We start from the raw sequence: 19812 nt of genomic DNA, 5'->3' as shown, positions 1-19812 counted from the left end.
GGCTCAGAGGATCTGTGCGTTTTCACCTTTGACTGCTCCTGTGCAGTTGGCTGCAGGCAGGGGCCGGGCATGATGACCTGGACCGGTCCTTCTCTCCTGCTCCAAGGCTTGAACAAGATAGTGTAGAGGGCCACCAAGGACGTCCTGCTTCTGCAGCTCACTCAGACCCTTTGACATCTTTGCACTTACTGGAAAAGACAACGACTAGGCCTGTAATTGAAGAGCACAGGAAAGGGGGGCAGGAAGGGAGATAAGCACATTGAACTGGGTGCCCTGCTGCCGGTCAAGGCCTAGACACTCGGCAGGGGAGGCTCCTGCCCTTTCCTCCCGGGCGTGACTCTGGGGCAGTCAGGCCTTAAGCAGACCCTCGTGGCCTGTGGCCTTCGGGCAGAACTGAGATGAGAAGGGCTCTCCCTGAGCTTTGTGACCAGACCATAGGCTGTGCTGCATTTCTTACCACAGGAGAAGGCTCTCGACTGGGCCATGTGTACTGTGACCTTGGACAAGTTGGTCAGCTTCTTAGGACCAGTGTTCTCCTTTCTTATAAAGCAAGGGGTCGGGTCAGGTGGACCTGGGAAGCCGACCAGCTCTGACCACCTGTGTCAGTAATGTCAAAAGCCTGGTCGAGGGAAGATATGGCCCAGTCTGAGATGCCCTCCCTCCAGTCCTTATAAAATGGGATCAGAGCGGCCCGCGTCCACAAAGCTACACGAGCCATGGCAACCACATATGCCCAGAACACGGCCAGCAAGCCAGAGACGGCGGCACTCTCCCTCTCCGGGGCCTGAGGTCAGGCAGGTAGAGGAGCCAGGAGGTGGGGTGACCCTGTGTCCAGGAGCCTGGGCAGCTGGCCGTTGAAGCCTGTTCCAGTGACTTGAGAAAGTAACCTGGAGAGGAAAAAAGGAAAAAGGTGTACGCACGTATGTGCGTGTATACAGTGGGCAGGGGAGTCCATTTCCCCTCCCCTACCTCAGGCCTAACTTCTTGGGCTGCTCCCAGCTGGCCAGAGTCCCAGGGTCCCAAACAGGACCTGCCCACACCTGGGACAGGAGCATGTTCCTCTCAGCTGCTCAGGACCTTCCCTGCTAATGAATATTTGCCTTTCTCATCGTGGTGTTGATACGTGAACTTGGAGCCCACACTGCTCTAAGTATAGGCTGTGCAGAGAGCCCCGGAGAGACACCGCGGGGGTTTGGGGGTGGCATTCAGGGATCTGGCATCCAGGAAGAGCAGAGCTGAGGCCGCCACCCCAGCAGACTGACGTGAGCTGCCTCCCTTGCTCTGCCCGGCCTTGGGTAAGCGGCACAGCCTCTCTGTGCCTCACGGGGCCCTTCTATAGGTGAGAGTAGCGTGCCCACCTTGCCCTCCTTCCCAGGAGTCCCCAGGACAAAGGCGTTGAAACGGAGATGGTCCGGGGGCCAAATCCTGGCTGTGCCCCAAATGGGACGCGTGTGTGTGTGTGTGTGTGTGTGTGTGTGTGTGTGCGTGCTCTTGGGCAAGTGAGTGACCAGCCATCTCCGGGCCTGTTAACTCCACTGTGATGTGAAGATGCAACAACAGAGAACCTCCAGGGCCTGGTGGCAGACTCAAACAATTTACCTGCCCCGCCTCCCCCCAGAGAGTGGGCGGCCCCCTCCCCACACTCCCCGAGGGACAAAAGCTTCCCAGCCCACTCTCTCGTCTTCAGGGGAGGAAGGGCTTGCTCACCCGGGAGGAGCAGGAAGAGGCTCTTCTCCCCCATTCCCACCCCTCTCCCACCAACCTTGACCCCAAAAGGCTGGAAATACAGCCCCACGAGCATTCCTGCAGCTGCTTCCACTGGCACTAATAAAATACGGAAGAAACAAAGCAATTTAAAATTCCAATAAAATTAAAAACAAACCTCTGGTAGCAGATTCAATTACGTAGCTGTTGCTGAGTGCAGCCTGGGGACAGAAGGAAGGTCCGGTGCCACGCCCGCCACAGGAACGCTGCCTAGGAGAGGACAGCAGCTCAGAGCTGAAGGGCTGGGAGACGGCCAGATGGAGTCAGCCCCCTTTGCAGGATTTAACAAATAAAGATCAGCTTTTACACGCAGAAGGCAGGCCCCTTCCTCTGTTAATGGAGCAGCCGAGCATAATCCACCACGAACCAACCTGAGGGCTGCTAAAACCAGAGCAGGACAAAGGTCCAAATCACGGCCTTCCACACTGCACCGAGGTCCTGGCCAGCTCAGTGAGACGGAGACCACGAGTAACAAGCTATAAGGATCAGAAAGAAGTGAAACTAGCTGCGTAGAAACCGCAAAAGAATCCAGCAAGCTTGCAGATGTAAGGCCAACACACAAACACCATCGTGTTCCCTACAGCGGGCGCCGGCGAACACTCCCTGTAACTTTTCCGATATTTTCATCCCTGCAGGCCGCACAGTCTCTACGGTAACTTACTCCGCTCGGCCACGTGGTAGCGCAGAAACAGCCACAGACGCTGGGAAATGAATTGGCGTGGCTGTGTTCCAATAAAACTTTATTTACAAAAGCAGGCAGCAGGCCAGGCCTGGCCTGGATGCGGTGTTTTGCTGGCGCCTACCCTACACCAGCTACAAAGCCCTGGAAATTACATTTTAAAAAAAGATACTATTACCATTTTTTTTTTTTTTTGGAAACAGCTTTCCACGTATGGTAACACCTACCACACACTCCATCCATTCAAAGCGTACTGGCGAGTACTTTGTAGCTTGAATTGACAGGGCCATGCCATCACCACCATTAAGTTTCAGAACATTGCCTCATCGCCCCAGACAGAAACCCCACCCTCATGAACGGTCAGTCCCCATTCCTTCCGGCCTCCTCACAGCCTGACCACTCAACTCGCTAACTCTCTGTGTCTGCATTTGCCTGTCTCGGACGTTCTGGATAAATGCAGTTATACAACGTGCAGCCCTTTGTGTTTGGCTGTTTTCACTTCCTATGTTTTCGGGGTTCAGCCCCCAAGTATCTCGTGCCCATACCTCATTCCTCGTGATCACTGAGGAATATTCCCTTGCATGGCTACGTCTTGTTTTCTTTACCACGTGTCAGCGGACAGATGTGTGGGTTGTTCCACCTTTGGGGCGATCGTAATGCTGCCGTGAATGTTCGGGTACAAGTCTTTGCAGGGACATAGGTTTTTGTTGGTCTTGCGGGTAAACCTGAGAGTTGTGTTGCTGGGGCACATGGCCATTCTCGGACTCTTTGAGGAACTGCCAGAACAGTTTCCAGAGCAGCTGTGCCATTGCACGCGCCCTCCAGCCGCGGGGGAGGCGCCAGTTCCTCCACAGCTTCACCAAAACTTACCACCTGGCTTTCTGATCCCGGCCGTGCCCCTGGGTGTGAAGTGGGATCTCGCTGCGGTGTGGATTTGTGGGGGGTATTTTGAGGACTAAATCCAGCTCATTGGTTACAGTTCTATTCAGATTTTGTTTCTTCGTAAGTCAGTCAGGTAGTTTGTGTCTTCTAGGAATTGTCCGTTTTATCCACGTTATGGTATTACTGTATTAAGAAACTAAAATAAATTGGTGAAAGAGGTAAATGATTATTGTGGAGAAAAGTGTACTCAGTGATATTTTTTAAAGACCTGAATAAACATAGATATACATCCTGCACGTGGACAGAGATTCAATAAGGGGGAAATAAATCCAGCCCTTACATCCTGACCATTTATGTGTGTGTGTGTGCGTGCACACACGCGTGCAACTTGAAAAGCTAACTTTGGAGTTGATAAGAACAAAAGGCCAAGAAAGGGCAAGGCACTTCTGACAAAGAAGTATAAGGGTAGGGGACCAAGCTAGTACTGCTCTGGCTTAAGGCTGAGGTGGTGGGATCAGCATGGGGACAGAGGAAGCCAGGGCAGGGAGCGGAACATCTAGAAAGGGACCAGTGTGCAGGCCCTGCAGATCCCTGGGGATGGACATGCAGTGCTAGGACCTCTGGAATGAATGGATGACATTGGAGCCCTACCTCACACCACACACAATGAGGAATTCCAGACAGATTAAAAATCTGGCACCATGCGAAGCAAAACCATATAATTCTTTGAAGCAAATGACAGGGAATATCCACCAGGAAGGATTTGCAAACGGAAAAAGAGGGGGAGAGCACAAATAAAGGAAACCAGTTGGAACACATTAAAATGAAAAACTGCAGCTCAGCAAAATGCACCATAAAAAAAGTCAAGACTAGCTAAAGATTGAGAGAGGGTGTCTGCAGCACTTATGATGGACCAGTATCCAGAACAGAGAGCCAGGGATGTGGCTGCAGAGAGAGTGAGAGCAATGTGGAGGGGCAAGGGGTGGGAGGGGGCTGGGCACATGTGAAGGGAAGGGTGGATGAGTCAGACCCACGTGGTTGTGGATGGAGACGGAGTGGGTGGGGCGTAATGTATGTGGCCACAAGGAGGAGAGATGAGGCAGCGGTTCCAAAGGGCACCGGGCAGGCAGTGGGCAGCAGGCTGGGCACAGGGAGACAGGGAGAAGTAGGCTCTCAGAGGCCAGTCAGGGAGCAGGTAAGGGAAACGGAGACACAGGTGAGCGGCAGGAAGGTCAGGCTGGGAAGGGATTAAAGTCCGCCCAGCCCTGCAGGCCCCCTTGGGCACTCCAGGGTGTGGAAGGCGTGTGTGGCTGCACGCGTGAGCCTGTGAGCACCCCCTGGTCTCTACGTACAGGACGGCCCTGAATATCTGCGCACCTGTGACTCCACACGTGTGCCGCTAAGCATCTGAGCGTGTGTATGTGGGAGCCTGCACGCATGTGCACACACACGGAGGAGGAGAGGATCCTTCCTGCAGTGCCCAGTGATAACCGCTACCCTGCACTGCCTAGTCTGGTCCAGAAAGAGCTGGAAGGCAGGTGGCCAGCCTTTTCTGAGTACCCACGATACACCAAGATTTCTGACATGCGTTCTCTCATGGAATCCCCACTCTGTTCTCTTAGGGCAGATGGAGGCCAGGGAGCTGCGGTCACCTCCCGGAGGTCACCCTGCTGGTGAGCGGGGCAGCTGGATTCACACCGCGGTCAGCGGGCTGGAGGCAGGTCAGGGTGGTTGGCGCCCTCCCGGTGCAGGCCAGAGGACAGCTGCATCTGCCCCGGCCCAGCCGCCTCCCCCCCTTCCTGGGCAGCCTCATTAGGGATTCTGCTGCTGCCACCGGCTAATTAGTGTCACGTTAATTGAGCATTCAGGAGGCTGCCACCTCCAAGGGCAGAGTGTCGGCAGCAAAGGGGAATGCAGATGCAGACTGCTCCTCCCTGCGGGCTTGGGCCGGGCCCTGTGCTCAGGGACCCCGTGTGCCCTGGAGCCGCCCAGGACACCCCTCCCCCGTTTCCACAAGGTACCACCCATGCTGTGGCTTCCCCGAGCCTGAAGGGAAGAGGCAACAGGCAAAATCTGCAACCACGCGAGAAAGAAATGGCATTTGCTGAGCACCTACTGTGTGCCTGGCATACCTTTAGTCCTCCCACTCCTCCTGGGGGAAAGCTACAGTCAGCTCCATCTTACAGTCAAGAAAAGCCAAGGTCCCCCAAGGGAAGAACTTCTGTAGGAGTGTGTCCAGTGGGCCGGCAGGGGCCTGTGTTCAGCTGGACAGTACCTGGAGGGGCTGGCATGTGGCCATGGGAGGTGCCTGGGGTCCCATGGAGAACCCCGGAGGCTGGGAGCAGGAATTCTGGGCTGGTGTCTTCCCCCCACCCCTGAATCTACCACCATGCCGTCGTCCACCTGCCCCTCGGGAAGCGAGTACCACGGGCCTTACGGAGCCTTCAGCCACCTGTGATCTGTCCACCCCTGCCTCTCCTTAGAGATGAGAAACCCAGGGTCCCGTTCAGTGGTCTGCCCCAGGTCCGCCGCAGCAGTGGTAACGCTGCACGTCAGTCCACCGCGGCCCGACCCCAGCCCGAGTGCGAGCTTTGCACCTGTGCCGTCTCTCTGACAAAGCCCCCCCCATCCCCTCCCCGTGCTTCTACCCTCCTCACGGGGCTGCCGGGGGCTGCCAAGTCCCGCTCTCCTGTCTCCCTGTAGCAACATTAAACCCCACTCAAAGGGCTGCTTTTAATTGGCTTAATATACTCGTTAATAACCACGTCTCTTTAAGGCACCTGTAAAAGGCCCATAACATTAACGTAATGGCAGTGACATTCCTCCGCACTTCCAGCCAGCCTTTTAAATTTCCCGACAGGACTTTAATGGGGGCCGGGGGGCAGGGGTGGCCCAGCTCACAGGGTGGGTGCCGTGGTCTCTGTGTACGGGAGTCCATGTTCTGTCTGGCTGCTGCCCCCACCGCCTCCCGGGGGCCTCAGAACAGGGGAGTCGCTGGACTCAGCACTGTGCAAACACCTGCCGGGGCTCCACACATTTTTTCAGGGGTCAGGGTGCTGAGAAAGAGCAGAGCTCACCCTCCGTATTAGCCCAGGAGACAACGGACAGTTAGAGCCTGGGGGCCCAGGGAGGGTGTGTGGAGCCCGTCCCCACGGAGACCCAGGGCATCAAAGCCCCGGCTTCTTACTCCGTTCCCGTGGTGCGTAATCCAGGCACCTGTGTGCCAGGCACTATATGCGCAGTTCCCCCCAACCCCAGGTTCACCACTCTCCATCAGGAACTGGGGGCGGTGGGGGGAGGCTGGAGACGGAGGATCTCCCACCAGGGTGTGGGAGACAGACGGACACAGACCGGATGAGGACGCTGTCCACAGGACATGAGCACAAGGGGGCGTCGTTCCAGCTGGGCGCCAAAGGACCCGTGGGAATTTGGTTACCGAGGGGAAGAGTATCAGGGGGAGAGACCTGTCCCGAGCCACGGCGTCCGTGGTGCTCAGTGACCAAGAGCGGGTACCCAGGGGACAGATGACGGGGCTCAGAACCTGGCTCACAAATCCTTTCTGTGCCCTGAGAGGTCTCGAACTAGTGGTCCTCGGGCCACCTCCCACCCAGCAGGTGCACAGTTTGCTCTGAGTGGTGTCAGAGCACGGTTTCTGGGGTGCGCACCTCTGGGCCCGGCACAGCCTCCCACCCACCTCAGTACCTGCCCCGCCTGGGCCTTCTGGCCCATTCCCAGGCCCTCTGTCGTCCAGTACTCAGCAACGACGTGCAGGGAGTCGCATTTGCGATCCACACTTGACACCCTGTTCCCTGAACGTCTCCCTTCCTCTTCTGAAACCAGGGCCACTTCCCAGGCTGCCACAAGGCCGTCAGAAGGGCAGGGCTGTAAGGGTTCAGCACCAGGCCTGGCCCAGACCAACGCGCAACCAAGGGTGGTGGTGGGCATGTGAGACGGGGCCCAGAGGACACTGCGGGTGTGTCCAGGGGCCTGTGGGGAAGGAGGGCTGCCGTCATGGCTGGGGCCTCAAATGCCAGCCTGAACGGTTCAGATTTCACACAAACGGGCTCAATGGAGGATTTTACAGAGACGAACCTGGGGGCTTGGAAGCAGTGGATGGGGCTTTGTAGTGAATTCATCACCACCAGCAATCATAGCACCCCGAGGACAGGCCCCTTTATGGTCCTCATAAAAACTCTCCAAGACCAGCAGCCGCGTCCCCATTTTACACAAGAGAAAACAGGCTCAGAGAGGGGCAGCGGCCTGCCTGAAGCCACACAGTGTGTGGCAGAGATGGGATCTGAACCCAGATGTCTGACTCAGCCCCCCTTCTCCCTCCCCATACCCCCCCCCCACTATGATGCCTTCTCAAAAGGCTGCCAGCCGCCCTCTGTGCTCGGGAGCAGAGGCAGCCTGACGGGAGGGGGCCCGGGCGGGGAGCCAGGGAGGGGCTCTGGCTGCTCAAGGCCAAGGGGAAGAGGAGGCGGCTCTGAAGCCCACTGCATGACGCAGGCGTCAAGGGCAGGGCCCTGGGAGAAAGGAGAGCCGGGCGCCTGTCCCCCACCCTAACACGATACACGGTCACGGCCAGCCCCTGGTGACTACAGAAAAGCACAAAGAAGAAATAAAATGCCCCCCTCACCAGGCTGGGCCATGCTGGCATCTGGGGCCTTTTTTCTTCAAGTCTTGTCTTGACCCCCATTCGAGAGGGAAGGAGAGAGACTGAGGGCTCGTGGGTACAGCCCCTGTGACCTCCTCTCTCCCAGACCTGCACTGTGTCCCCTTGCCCACTTCGTCAGAGCCTTCTAGAACCCAAGTTTTCATGCCCAGCAAATCACATTTCTACTGAGGACCTGCTGGGTACCCTGTCTCGTGGGGACAGGCTGCTCCCAGGACTTCTTCGTGAGGCCCCTTTTCCTGCCCTATTTTCTACCCTGTAGCCCGAGGGGGTCCCATCAAAACTCAAGGAAGGTCACGTCCCTTGTCTGGTCCCCACCCTCCACTGCGGAGCAAGAGTCCAGAGCCTCACGGGGCCTGACCCCGTCCACCTTCTACGATCCTCCCCTGCTGACGCGACTTCCCCAGACGTGCCTATTCCCCTTGGCCTTGGCACTTGCTGTCCCCCTGCGGAGACCACTGTTCTGTTAGACGGCCACGTGGCTCACTCCCTCACTTTGCAGCCTTCCCTCAAAGGCCACATTATCAGAGATGCCTTTGTCGCTGATCCCCGAGTCCATGCTGGGCACCCCTCCACCGGGTCACTCCCCGGCCCCCGGGCCGCTTCGCTTACTGTGCTTGTGTAACAAAACACCCCCGATTCGGTGGCCTCCGACAGCCATCTGGCATGCCCGGGAACACGGACAGGGCCCGGTGGGGAGGGTGTGTCAGCTCCGTGATGCTGCCACCGGCAGCGGGGTCAGGAAGACCCAGGCTGGGGGTTGGAATCTTCCAGAAGCTTGCTTCCCCACACATCAGGTGGTGGATGCCGGCGGTCCACTCAAACACCCACCCGTGGCCTCCCCATGTGGCCTGGGCTTCCCAGAGCACGACGGCTGGGTTCCAGGCATGGGCACCCCGACAGACCGACACAGAGCCACCTCGGCCTCCGTGCAAAGCCACGCTGCTGTAACCACCCAGCCAAGACGGTCACCCGGCGCCCCACCTGCCACGGTCCCCTTCCAAGAACGGAGTCGCTGAGTTCCTTCACGTTCGAGCGAAGGAAGATCGGCCTCCACTACTTGTGGGAGGAGTGCCAAAGATTTCGTGGACAGGTTTTGAAAACTACCACGTGGGCTTTGTCCTTGTTCCCAGGGCCTGTGGCTGCCTGACGTGGCATATAGGACTGTCGCCTCTGCTAGACTGTCAGCTCCGGGAGGGCAGGGACTCTGGTTTGCTCTTCTGCTGCTGCTTCTCCAAGGCCCTGTAACTGCCTGCATAGACAAGGGCCCAGGAAACATCTAGACGCGGGGCTGGAGGGAGGCTTCCGAGAGGTAGCTCTCCATGGGGCTGTCTCCTTGGCTTAGCTCCTCCTGGGACTCGCTCTGCCCAGCGTCTTGACTGGCAGCGAACAGGGGCCCCCAGGCTGGATGGACCCTTTCGGACACAGCCTACTCATCCAGTGAGACACTCCTGGAGACCTGCTATGTGTCCCGTAGACACCTGGGGACACGGCAGTGAGCAGGCCAGCTCAGGGAGCCCGAGTCTGGTGGGGCAGGAGGACAAGCCCAGGGCCACCAGTATCTGCTGTGGTGCCCATGGTGACCACAGCCAAGCACTGAGAGGACCTCCAGGGGGGTCCCCTAGTCCAGCTGGAGGGATCAGGAAAGGCAGGGAGGGAGTAGCATCGAAGACAGGCCCTGGGGTCCCCCAGCAGGCCCCCCTCACCTGCCACACATTAACCCCACGAGCACTGCCCACCCCCGGCCTCACCACTGCCTCACAGCCCCCCCGCAGACACCGGCTCGGCTGACCCTGTGAGCGCTGCCCCCCCAGCCTCACCACTGCCTCACAGCCCCCCGCAGACACCGGCTTGGCTGACCCCGTGAGTGCTGCCCCCCCCAGCCTCACCACTGCCTCACAGCCCCCCCACAGACACCGGCTCGGCTGACCCCGTGAGCGCTGCCCCCCCAGCCTCACCACTGCCTCACAGCCCCCCGCAGACACCGGCTCGGCTGACCCCGTGAGCGCTGCCCCCCCCAGCCTCACCACTGCCTCACAGCCCCCCGCAGACACTGGCTCGGCTGACCCCGTGAGCGCTGCCCCCCCAGCCTCACCACTGCCTCACAGCCCCCCGCAGACACCGGCTCGGCCGGCCCCTCCTGCGAGGCCCTGTGTCATTACACCGACCACAGCAGCCTGTGCAATTGCACTGATCGGGTGGCTGCCCATCCCCCCTCCAGGGGAGAGTCTAGAGCCTTCACCAAGCTCCAGAGGACGGGGCCCAGGCTGGCCCGAGTGGCCAGACACCCCAAGCCACGGCTGCCGTCCCCTGGCGGGAAAGGCTGGGTTGGGGGCACCTGGGGCGGCTCAGGGGAAAGCCCCTCAGGAACAAGGGGGAGAGTAGGAGACGTAGACTCCCAGGGCCACAGTGGCACTGCCGCCGGGCCAGGTTTGACACAAGGGACTCTGGTGACCTACAGGGGCGGGTCCACACCACCCCCCACCCCGGCACTCGCAGTCACAACACTGAAGAGTCCTGAGCACAGGCCTAGGCGAGATCTGTCCCCGGGCTGCCAGCCGGCGGGCTCCAGGAGCAGGCCCAGGGCGGGGGCGACAGTTGCCTGGCCTGTGGCCTCTGGTGGCTCACCTCCCGCCTCTCTGGGCCTCTGGGCTGACTGTAAGGCCCCTCCCTTGGGATGCAGGTGCAGTGAAGGGGACGTGGAAGGCAGGCAGACCGGGTCCGCAGCTCAGCTCTGCGCCTCGCCCAGCTGCGTGGACTCACGTCTGTGGGCCGGGGCCTGTGCTAGTTACCTATAGTGGTGGGAACCGGTTGCTTCCAAACTTAGTGGCTTAAGACACGGATAGACATGCACTCTCTCTCACGGTTTCTGTGAGTCAGGGATTCAGGGGCGGCTTCGCTGGGTAGCTCTGCTCTGTGTCTCCCCCGAGGCCGCAGTCAGGGTGTTGGCTGGGGCCGCACTCATCCGAAGGCTTGACCGGGGCTGGAGGCCCTGCTTCCAGGAGGCCGCCTCACACGGCTGTGGGCAGGAGACCCCAGTTCATCTCACTGGGCTTCGCCAGTATCCCAGTGACAGTCACACTGCTTCTCCTCCTCAGGACCTCACAGGTCCCATGGGTCAGCCCTGCCTGGCCTCAGAGGAGACTGCACCTGAGGGTGAGTACTGGGGGCGGGGAGGATCGCAGAGGGGGCCTGGCAGATCCGGGAGGCTGCCTGCCAAATGCCACCACCAGTCTCCTTCCTCCTCTGTAAAACAGGGACCCTCTCCCGGCTCCCAGAGCGCTCGGGTGCTCCAAACGAGACGTTGGGAAAAGCCTGGCCCGTAATCAGAGCAGCCAAAGGGCGGCCCCATTGCTCCCACAAATGCTGGAGGCCCCAACCCACCCTCACGGAACCCTGCTGACCGGCCGGGGCCCAGACGGGCTCCTCCCCTCGGTGAATGGGAACCAGTAACAGGCAGGACTCTTCCCCCGCCAGCACTTCTTTTTCTTAAAGGTTTTAAACACCTAATTTATTCCATCCATTAGATAGATTTTGTAGATTTAATCATTTTCACAGTTGGTGGCTCATTGGATACTCAAGATAAACTCCAAATGAAAGTATAATGGTGAGGACAAATGAGTTTTCACACCACAATGGCAGAAACCTGCTTGGGAAGAGGGTTTAAGAGGAACAAAAATACATACAGATATAATTTTTTTCCCCGGCAGCCGCTTTTGCTGACTATAGTAGGTTACTACAGTTAATTTCACCAGTTTTGTTCATCTGTAAAATTGCATAAAAGTGACATTTTTGTGCTCATTATAGCAACTGCTGATTTATGGCTGGTAAATGAAGAGCTGGTCCCTTTTTTGCGGGACTCTCCGAGCGGCGCTAAGTGCCCATGAAATTGCTTGTATAATGTAGTTTAAATCCAATCTCGGAGAAAGATTCCCCCGTTGGCCAAAGTGACATTTCCATTCTCCACACCGAGTTTATTTTAGGCCACTTAGGAGAGGGCTGCCCCAGGCAGGGTCAGGATGGAGGTCTGTGGCCTGCCAGGGGTCAGCTCCACCTGCCCGGCCCGGGTTAGGACCGAGGGATGGAGGGCAGTGGCCCAGTCTCCTTGGGATGCCGAGGGCTGCCTACCTCTTCCCTCCCTGCTGCCCTGCCCAGGTCAGAGCACATCCCCGCACCTCAGCGCAGAGGGGAATGTCCTTTCTAACAGGCGTGCCTGTCCCCACCCCTCCCCTCCCTGAAACCTGGCAGGGCTGCCGATGGTCTGGGGCAGGGCTTCTCCAACATGCAGATCTGCGGAGGAGGCCGTCGTGCACTGTGGGACCTCCCGTGGCGTGCCTGGCCCACTACCCACTGCACACCAGTAGCTGGGGCGGACGCTTCCCCAGCCCAAGTGTGAGGACCAAATACCTCACCCGGCTGGCCAGTGTGCCCTCCAGGGGCGGGGGCAGGGGGAAGAACCGCTGCCTTACAGTGAAGAGGCCCCTCTGCACCAGCCTGACGCCCCACCCCCGCCCCCACCCCCGCCCCAGGCCGCCGCTGTCTCCTGATGGTCTGCCCTGGGCTTCTGCTCTCATTCTGGATTATGAACAGTTCCCACTCGGGACAGGCATCCTCACCTCTGGACCTTTGCCTGTGCTGTTTCTTCTGCCTGAAATATGTTTCTCTGCTCTCTCCTCACCTCTTTCAACATTGCCTTAACTGGGATGCTCTTTCTTCTAGAAAGCAGTCTTGCTTTCCGAAGGCTGGCTGAGTGAGGCCCCCCCTGCATCCCAAGATGCCTGTGCCTCCCCGTCACAGCACATAGCTTGCTCAGATTGGCTGTGAGCCCAACAAGGGGATTGGGCGGGGGTGAGGCTCTGGAAGGGTGGGCTGTGGGGTGAGGCCTTCCAACGGATGGGGAGGGGGCCTGAGGAAGGTAGTGGGGTCAGCACTCCACCCCAGCCACCATGCCAGGCCCACCTGTGCTGGTCAGAAGGAAGGGCGGCCTGAGCCCCTGCCGCTTCCTCGCCAGGAAGGCCCTTGTCCCAGGCAGATGGGGAGGGTACTACCAGTCCCTTGTAGGGCACCTGCTTCTGCTACTGCACCCCACCGCCCGCAGCTCATCAGAACTCGCAGCCGCCCTGGGAGGCCGTGTCCCCAGCAGCATCACTCCCATTTTACAGATGAGGAAACAGAGCCTCGGAGTGGGGAAGCCTCATTCTCAGGTCCCCCCAGAGAGAGTCACTGGTGGGCCGGGGGGGGTGCTCATAGGGCAGGAGGAAGGCAGTGTGCTATGGAGACCTTGAGGGGTCCCCTTGCCCCAGGGCCCAGAGAGGTCACCCCCTCCCGGCACCCACCATGTGCCTCACACCCTCCACCAGCCCCTTGGCACAGCCATCCGTCCAGGCCATGCTGCAGGACTGGCACAGTCACGATCCCCATTCCACAGGGGGGGAAACAGGCTCAGCCAGGCCAGCCATTTGCCCAGAGCCACAAAGCCCCACAACCAGACAGGATTCTACCCAGCCAGCCAGTTCTAGAGCTCGGGGTCTTCCCAACTATCTCATAGAGGCCCCTCCTCCCTTCCCCACCCAGGGGGGGTCCTGGGCAGCACTGAGGAATGTCTCAGGTCCAGGGAGGGGCTTTGGATGGGAGAAGGGGGTCACCCACCAGCAGCCCACCCCCCCCATGGAAGGGGCCAGTGGTGCCATCAAAAGTAGGACAGTCAGCCTGTCACACAAAGTGCACCCTGCAGCCCCATGCTGACAGCGTGCGGAAAAGGCAGTGGTTACCACCCCGGCCTTGCAGGTGACAGGCAGACTCGGGGAGGGGCTGGGCAGCCGGGGTGGGTAAACTCCCTCCTCACCTTGACTGATCACGGGCGTGTGAGCAGCCAGTGGAAGCCAACAGGGCAGCTCCTGCCTGCAGCGCGTCCCCCGTTCCAGGCCTTGTGCTCCGTTCACAGGGCAGCACACTTAACCATCCCGTACAGGTCGGCAGGTCATCATTGTCCCATTTTACAGATGAGGAAAGGGAGGCACAAAGAAGATAGTGAGGAAATAGGAGGAGTGGCCCCCCAGAGGTGTGGCGTTAAGACAGGTGACACCAAGCATTCACTGAGGGTGTGGAGCCCCCGGAACCCCTGTGCTCTGCGGGGGCGGTTGAGCCCGGCACGGTCTCTTTGGCAAACTGTGAGTGTTTTCTCCTAAAGCTGTGTATTCACCTGCCCCGAATCCCCCTGCTGGGCATGGTCCCAACAGAAATCACTGGATAACGTGCACATGAGGACGCGTGGTGCTAAGTGTCTCGGCTCCAAGGCCATCAACAGTAGCAAGGATGAGGACCTTGTGATGGCGCGTCCCACACACGAACCACAGCCCCCGGGGAAATCCCACAAGCCACCTTAAGTGGCAGAGGCCGATGCGGATGGGGACGCATGGCAGGATTCCATCCCGCCTGTACGGACACTGCCATCAGGACAGTTGTTCACATGGGTGGGGGCGCAGGGGACTCCGGGGGACTGGCAGTGCCCCGTCGCCTGGGCACACGAGTGGTACAGGAGCACGTGCCGTCTGTGCAAGTTCAGCTTACGAAATGCGTCGTTTCCTTCCCATACTTTACACCAGATCCAGAGCTTCGGCGCCTGGAAGGAGCAAACTGGAGAAGCAAGGGGATGGATGGGGAACCGACAGAGGGAGGCGCAGAGTGAGCCCCACTGGGGGCGGCGGGGCTGTGGCCTCCAGGGCTCCCCGGGTCACGGGGGCATCTCTCACCCATGCTTTCCTCTCTGGCTTGTCCCCGCAGGCGAGACGGCGGCCAGCTCCATGCATTCGTCCCGCTACCCAAGCCCGGCCGAGCTGGACGCCTACGCCGAGAAGGTGGCCAACAGCCCGCTGTCCATCAAGATCTTCCCCACCAACATCCGGGTGCCCCAGCACAAGCACCTCGGCCGCACCGTCAACGGCTATGACACGAGCGGCCAGCGCTACAGCCCCTACCCGCAGCACGCCGCCGGCTACCAGGGCCTGCTGGCCGTCGTCAAGGCCGCCGTGTCCTCCTCCGGCGCCGCCGCACCCGCCGGGCCCGCCAAGAGCGTGCTCAAGAGCGCCGAGGGCAAGCGGACCAAGCTGTCGCCGGCTGCCGTGCAGGTGGGCATCGCGCCCTACCCGGTGCCCAGCACTCTGGGGCCCCTGGCCTACCCCAAGCCCCCCGAGGCACCTGCCCCGCCACCCGGCCTGCCCGCGGCCGCCGCCACCGCCGCCGCCGCCATCCCCCTGCCTGGCCGCGGCCTGCCCCTGCCGCCTTCCAACCTGCCCTCCATCCACAGCCTCCTCTACCAGCTCAACCAGCAGTGCCGGGCCCCGGGCGCCGTGCCCGCTGCCTGCCAGGCCGTAGCCGGTCCGCACCCCAGCCCGGCCAAGCACGGCCCCGTGCCCAGCTTCCCCGGCATGGCCTACTCGGCCGCCGCCGGCCTGCCCGACTGCCGGAAAGGCGCCGAGCTGGGCCAGGGGAGCGCGGCGGCCTTGACGTTGGCGGGGGCCACCAAGCCTGCAGGGTATGCGGACGGGGGCCTGGATTACCTGCTGTGGCCGCAGAAGCCGCCCCCACCGCCCCCCCAGCCGCTGCGGGCCTACAGCGGCAGCACCGCGGCCAGCAAGTCCCCCGAGGCCTGCGGGGGGCGGGTGTATGAGCGGGCCAGCGGGTCACCCCTCACCTGCGGCATGGGGCTGCCCACCGGCTTCACCGTGGGCCAGTACTTCGCCGCCCCCTGGAACAGCGTGCTGGTGACCCCCACCAGCGATTGCTACAACCCGGCGGCGGCTGTGGCAGTCACCGAGCTGGGGCCAGGGGCGGCCCGGGAGCTGGCGGGGCCCCCCGTGGAGGCGCTCTCGGGCCTGCCCAGCAAGAGCGTGTGCAACACGGCGGTGCTGAGCAGCAGCCTGCAATCGCTGGAGTACCTCATCAACGACATCCGGCCGCCCTGCATCAAGGAGCAGATGCTGGGCAAGGGCTACGAGACTGTGGCGGTGCCCCGGCTGCTCGACCACCAGCACGCCCACATCCGCCTGCCCGTCTACAGATAAGGCCTGCCCGGCGGCTGCACGGACCGACGGACAGGGCGCCGAGCGGGGAGGCAGGCCGCGGAACAGGGTGGGCGGTGCCCAGGGGCTCCCGGCCTTGCCCTGTGCCCGAGTGCCCGCGGATGCCCACAGGGAAGCCAGGCTGGCTGCTGCCATGCGGCCACGTGATGGGGAGTAGCAGGGCAACCTGGATCCCCGTGGCCCCTCCCTGCCATCGGCTGCCCTAGGACACGGGGAGGGCCCAGGGCAGCCGCTGACGTCCACCACTTCTCCATCCAAGCTGGTGGAGGCAGGGAGAGAGAAACCACTTTAAAACAGGAATGGTTCTTCCTGGCTTTCCCAGGAGAGGAGCTCAGGCCAGGGTGGGATACAGGAAGAAATGTGACGGTCTAGAGTCGGGGTGGGGTCAGAGCAGCCCCTCGGGGGTCAGACATCTCCTCCCCACATGAGCTCCCCAGTCTCCTGGGAAAGGAGCAGAGAAGGGGTATAGGAAGTCACAGGGCCTACGGTGTCCCCCACTGGCCAATCCAGGTGAAGACCACTCTAATAGAAGCTCCAAGGACTACCACTCCCCCCTGTTCCTCTTCCTTCCCCTCCTTCTCTAGGTTCTCCTTCCCGTCCTCCCATTCCTTCCCAACACAGAATTGTACCCCCACCCCCCACTCTTTCCAAACCCTGTACTACCACCTTCCCCCTTCTCTCCGCATCTTACAGGGCTGCTGGGCACAGCTGTACAGTCTGTGCACTGCACAAGGGCACCTCGTCCAAGGAGACACCATTTGCATCCTGGACTTGTATATTTATTATGGCAATTTTCCGAATCTTGAGGAAGGGGCGCCCTTTTCCCCATTCGCACAAAGGCACCACAGGGGCTAACAGTGGGCCTGCCATCTTAGACACCAGTCAGAGGGACCCTACCCTGCCTTCTTCAGGGGTTTTCCTAGGAGCCAGCGAGGAGGCAACCTACTGGTTTTAGTTGGGAGACCCAATCCAAATCCTTTCCTGCAAGCTGCCCTCCAAGGCCTGCCGTGCACCATGAAGGCTGGGGGGGGGGGCAGGCAGGGATCCCCCCGCCCCCATTACGTCCCCAAGGCCCGAATCCCCCGAGCCCTGGCCCCTCTGGCACTCCGGAAGCGGTACTGTATCTCTCCAAGGCCTGTTCAAGCACTAAGTGCATTTACAAATCTCTGAGAATGTTTTTTTTTTATACTAAAATTGACCATTATATTCTACTGTGAGAAGTGCAGTCTGCACTATATTGTTTTAAAAACGAAGAGAAAAAAAAAGAAGGAAAACACAGATGGTGTCTCAGCTGTGGAATTGCTTTGTAGCTCTGCTTTTGTTCTTCCCTCCCTCCCTCAGGGGTAACACGGGCTGTCTCCTCCCCTGCTGACCGGGCGCGGAGCCCTGAGGAAGCAGGCCAGGAGCCTCCCGGCACCCACCGCGCTGGGCATTCCGTGGTCCATTTACTTCTCCGGCTGTTTAGAGGTGGGCACTGTCGTGTACCCCGCTTACGCGGCATCACACAGGCTGACGATCGGCCAGCGATCGGCGTGCAGAGAGGTTGAGGCGGAACCGAGCCCGAGCCCCTGGCTCGTTCCCTTGGATGGTGCAGAGGTGGTCTGGGGATGGTGTCCCCCCTGCATCACTGTATTCCTTCCCAGCCTCTCCTCAGTGCCTGGCACACTCCAAGCTTTCATGGGGGGCAGTGCGGCCGCAGGCAGGCCAAAGCGGCGGGGCAGCCCCAGCACACACGTACCCCTGGCCCGGGTGCTGCGGGGTCTGCAGACCACCCTTCCTGTGTGCCAGGTGTTCTCATACATACTCTGTCTCCCTGGAGCCTCCCCACATCCTTGCAGAGTAGTGGGTGGAGTAGTGGGTGTTGGAAGAAACCGAGGCTCAGAGATGTGAAGCGACCTGCCTAAGGTCACACAGCAAGTCTGAAAAATCGTGCTCTGAACCCCACGGCGTGGACTCTTCTTCACATCCTGTCTCTGCCTCCCCCCCACACACAGGGGAGCCAGCCATCTGGCCTGGGGGGACCTGGAGAGCCCCCAGTTTGACGCAGGCCTCCCCGCCCATGTACAGAGCCCTACCTGGGTGCAAGGACGGGACCCAGGCCCCTCTGAACTGGGTCACTGAACTGAGCACAGCACCCCTCACGCCCTGGGGAGCAGCCCAGGGGTCGTACTGGGGGACCAGCTGACCAAGTCAGCGCTACACGGAAGGCCGCCAGGAGGGACCTAAGTCGTGTGCAAGCAGCAGCTGACGAAGCGCTTTTCTGACCTCACAAAACAGCCTCACCACCGCCCCGTCAGGTGTGTGACAAAATCATCCCCATTTTACAGATGAGAACACAGAACCTGAGAACGGCCACAAGGAGGGTAAGAGGGAGCCAGGTTCTGGCATCAGGTCCCACACCCCGGCTCAGGCCGCCTCCAGACACCCCAGACCCGTCCCGCAGCCTCCTCACTCAGAGCCAAAGCCCTCACACGGTGCCCCAGGCAGCTCCTGGAGGCAGGCAGCCCAGGAGGCCCAGCCTCTGGCGTGAACTAGAAGCGGGTTGGAATCCTGGCTTTGCTACTTGGAGTGACCCTGAACCAGACAGGGAATTCGAGGGCGCAAAAGCACAGGGCAGGAATCTGGGGGAGGGGCAGAGCAGCAGTTTGAGGACTGCTCAAAAAAACAGGCCTGTGGCTCGGCTGTTCCCAGGGGCCACCACTGGGGCCACCTCTGCACCAACATGGTCTCTGGGTAGCCTAGGTCCCCATGTCCTGGCGGCCAGGCCCACCCACACTGGGGCATCAGGGGAGCTGACAAGGCAAGACTAGAGCCCCCCTCTAAGCCAGGTCCCTCGCATTTGGAGATTTGGGCAGAGGACCAGCCTCTGATCTGGGAAAACCTTGCCCTCTGTCTGGGTCTGCAGGTCTCCGTGCAGGGCGGTGGGAGCACGTGGCACAGACAGGCCAGCTGGGGTTCCTGCCCTGTCCTAACACCAGCTCCCCGGGTGCCTTGGCCGGGCTCCTCCCTGGGAGCAGGGCTGGCTGATCTCAACGGGCCCTCCAGCCAGCACTGTTTACGTGCTGCCCTGCATTTACATAATCACCTCGGACTTCCTGCCTCACTGGAGGGGGGTGCGGGTGACAACGACACAACCATCCATGCTACAACCGTCCGCAGTCACCACAGGCAGACCAGTCCCCAGGTTCGGCGCTAAACGGTATCTAGTCCCCGCCTAACCACGCAACACGCCACAGGTGCACGTCCCCGCGGCGCACGTGAGGCCAGTGAGGCCCCCAGAAGGGCTATCATTTCGGCCAAAGTCAGCTGAGGGTGGAGAACGGAGAAGCAGCCGGAACAGAACCCGGGCCTGTCTGACTCAGAGTCCGCCCTCGGAGCGGCTGCATTTCGCAGAGAACACACAGCTACCACCAAGCCCCAAATATGGCCCGTTGGGCTCCAGCGCATACGTCCAGCCTGGGGTCCCGCGCTCCCGGGGGCAGGACTCCGCGCTGTGGGAAGGGGCAGAGAGGGAGAATCTGGCATCTGTCTGCCCCCCACCTCGAGCAGAGCCGCGAGCCTTTCTCCAGGTCGGCCGTGGGGACGCTGGGCTCCTCTCCCTTTAGGGGCCTTGGGCTCACACCCCCAGAGCTGAGCTGTCCCACATGGTCGCCACCCGTGGCTGCCACGTAACCGCCACTACGTGACACCTACCGTCATTAACAACTGCGAGAAGATATTCACCCCATCGT

At 60.4% G+C, this 19812-nt stretch overlaps 1 protein-coding gene across 3 annotated transcripts in view; it reads left to right on the top strand.

Moving 5' to 3' along the window:
* FAM222A (family with sequence similarity 222 member A) overlaps positions 1 to 17380 on the top strand; it is a 54361-nt gene extending 36981 nt beyond the window's left edge. For all 3 annotated transcript variants that reach the window (XM_045791476.2, XM_087857257.1, XM_045791477.2), the window contains one exon: positions 14784 to 17380. In XM_045791476.2, the coding sequence (XP_045647432.2) occupies positions 14784 to 16063 (1280 nt within the window). In that variant the 3' untranslated portion in view covers positions 16064 to 17380. The remainder of the gene's footprint in view (positions 1 to 14783) is intronic.
* The last annotated feature ends 2432 nt before the right edge of the window (positions 17381 to 19812 follow it).

This window comes from Ursus americanus, chromosome 30 (assembly GCF_024610735.1).
Source record: "Ursus americanus isolate L20-20 chromosome 30, mUrsAme1.1.p, whole genome shotgun sequence".
Taxonomy (NCBI): Eukaryota; Metazoa; Chordata; class Mammalia; order Carnivora; family Ursidae; genus Ursus; species Ursus americanus.
This window is presented reverse-complemented; position numbering and strand designations above follow the sequence as displayed.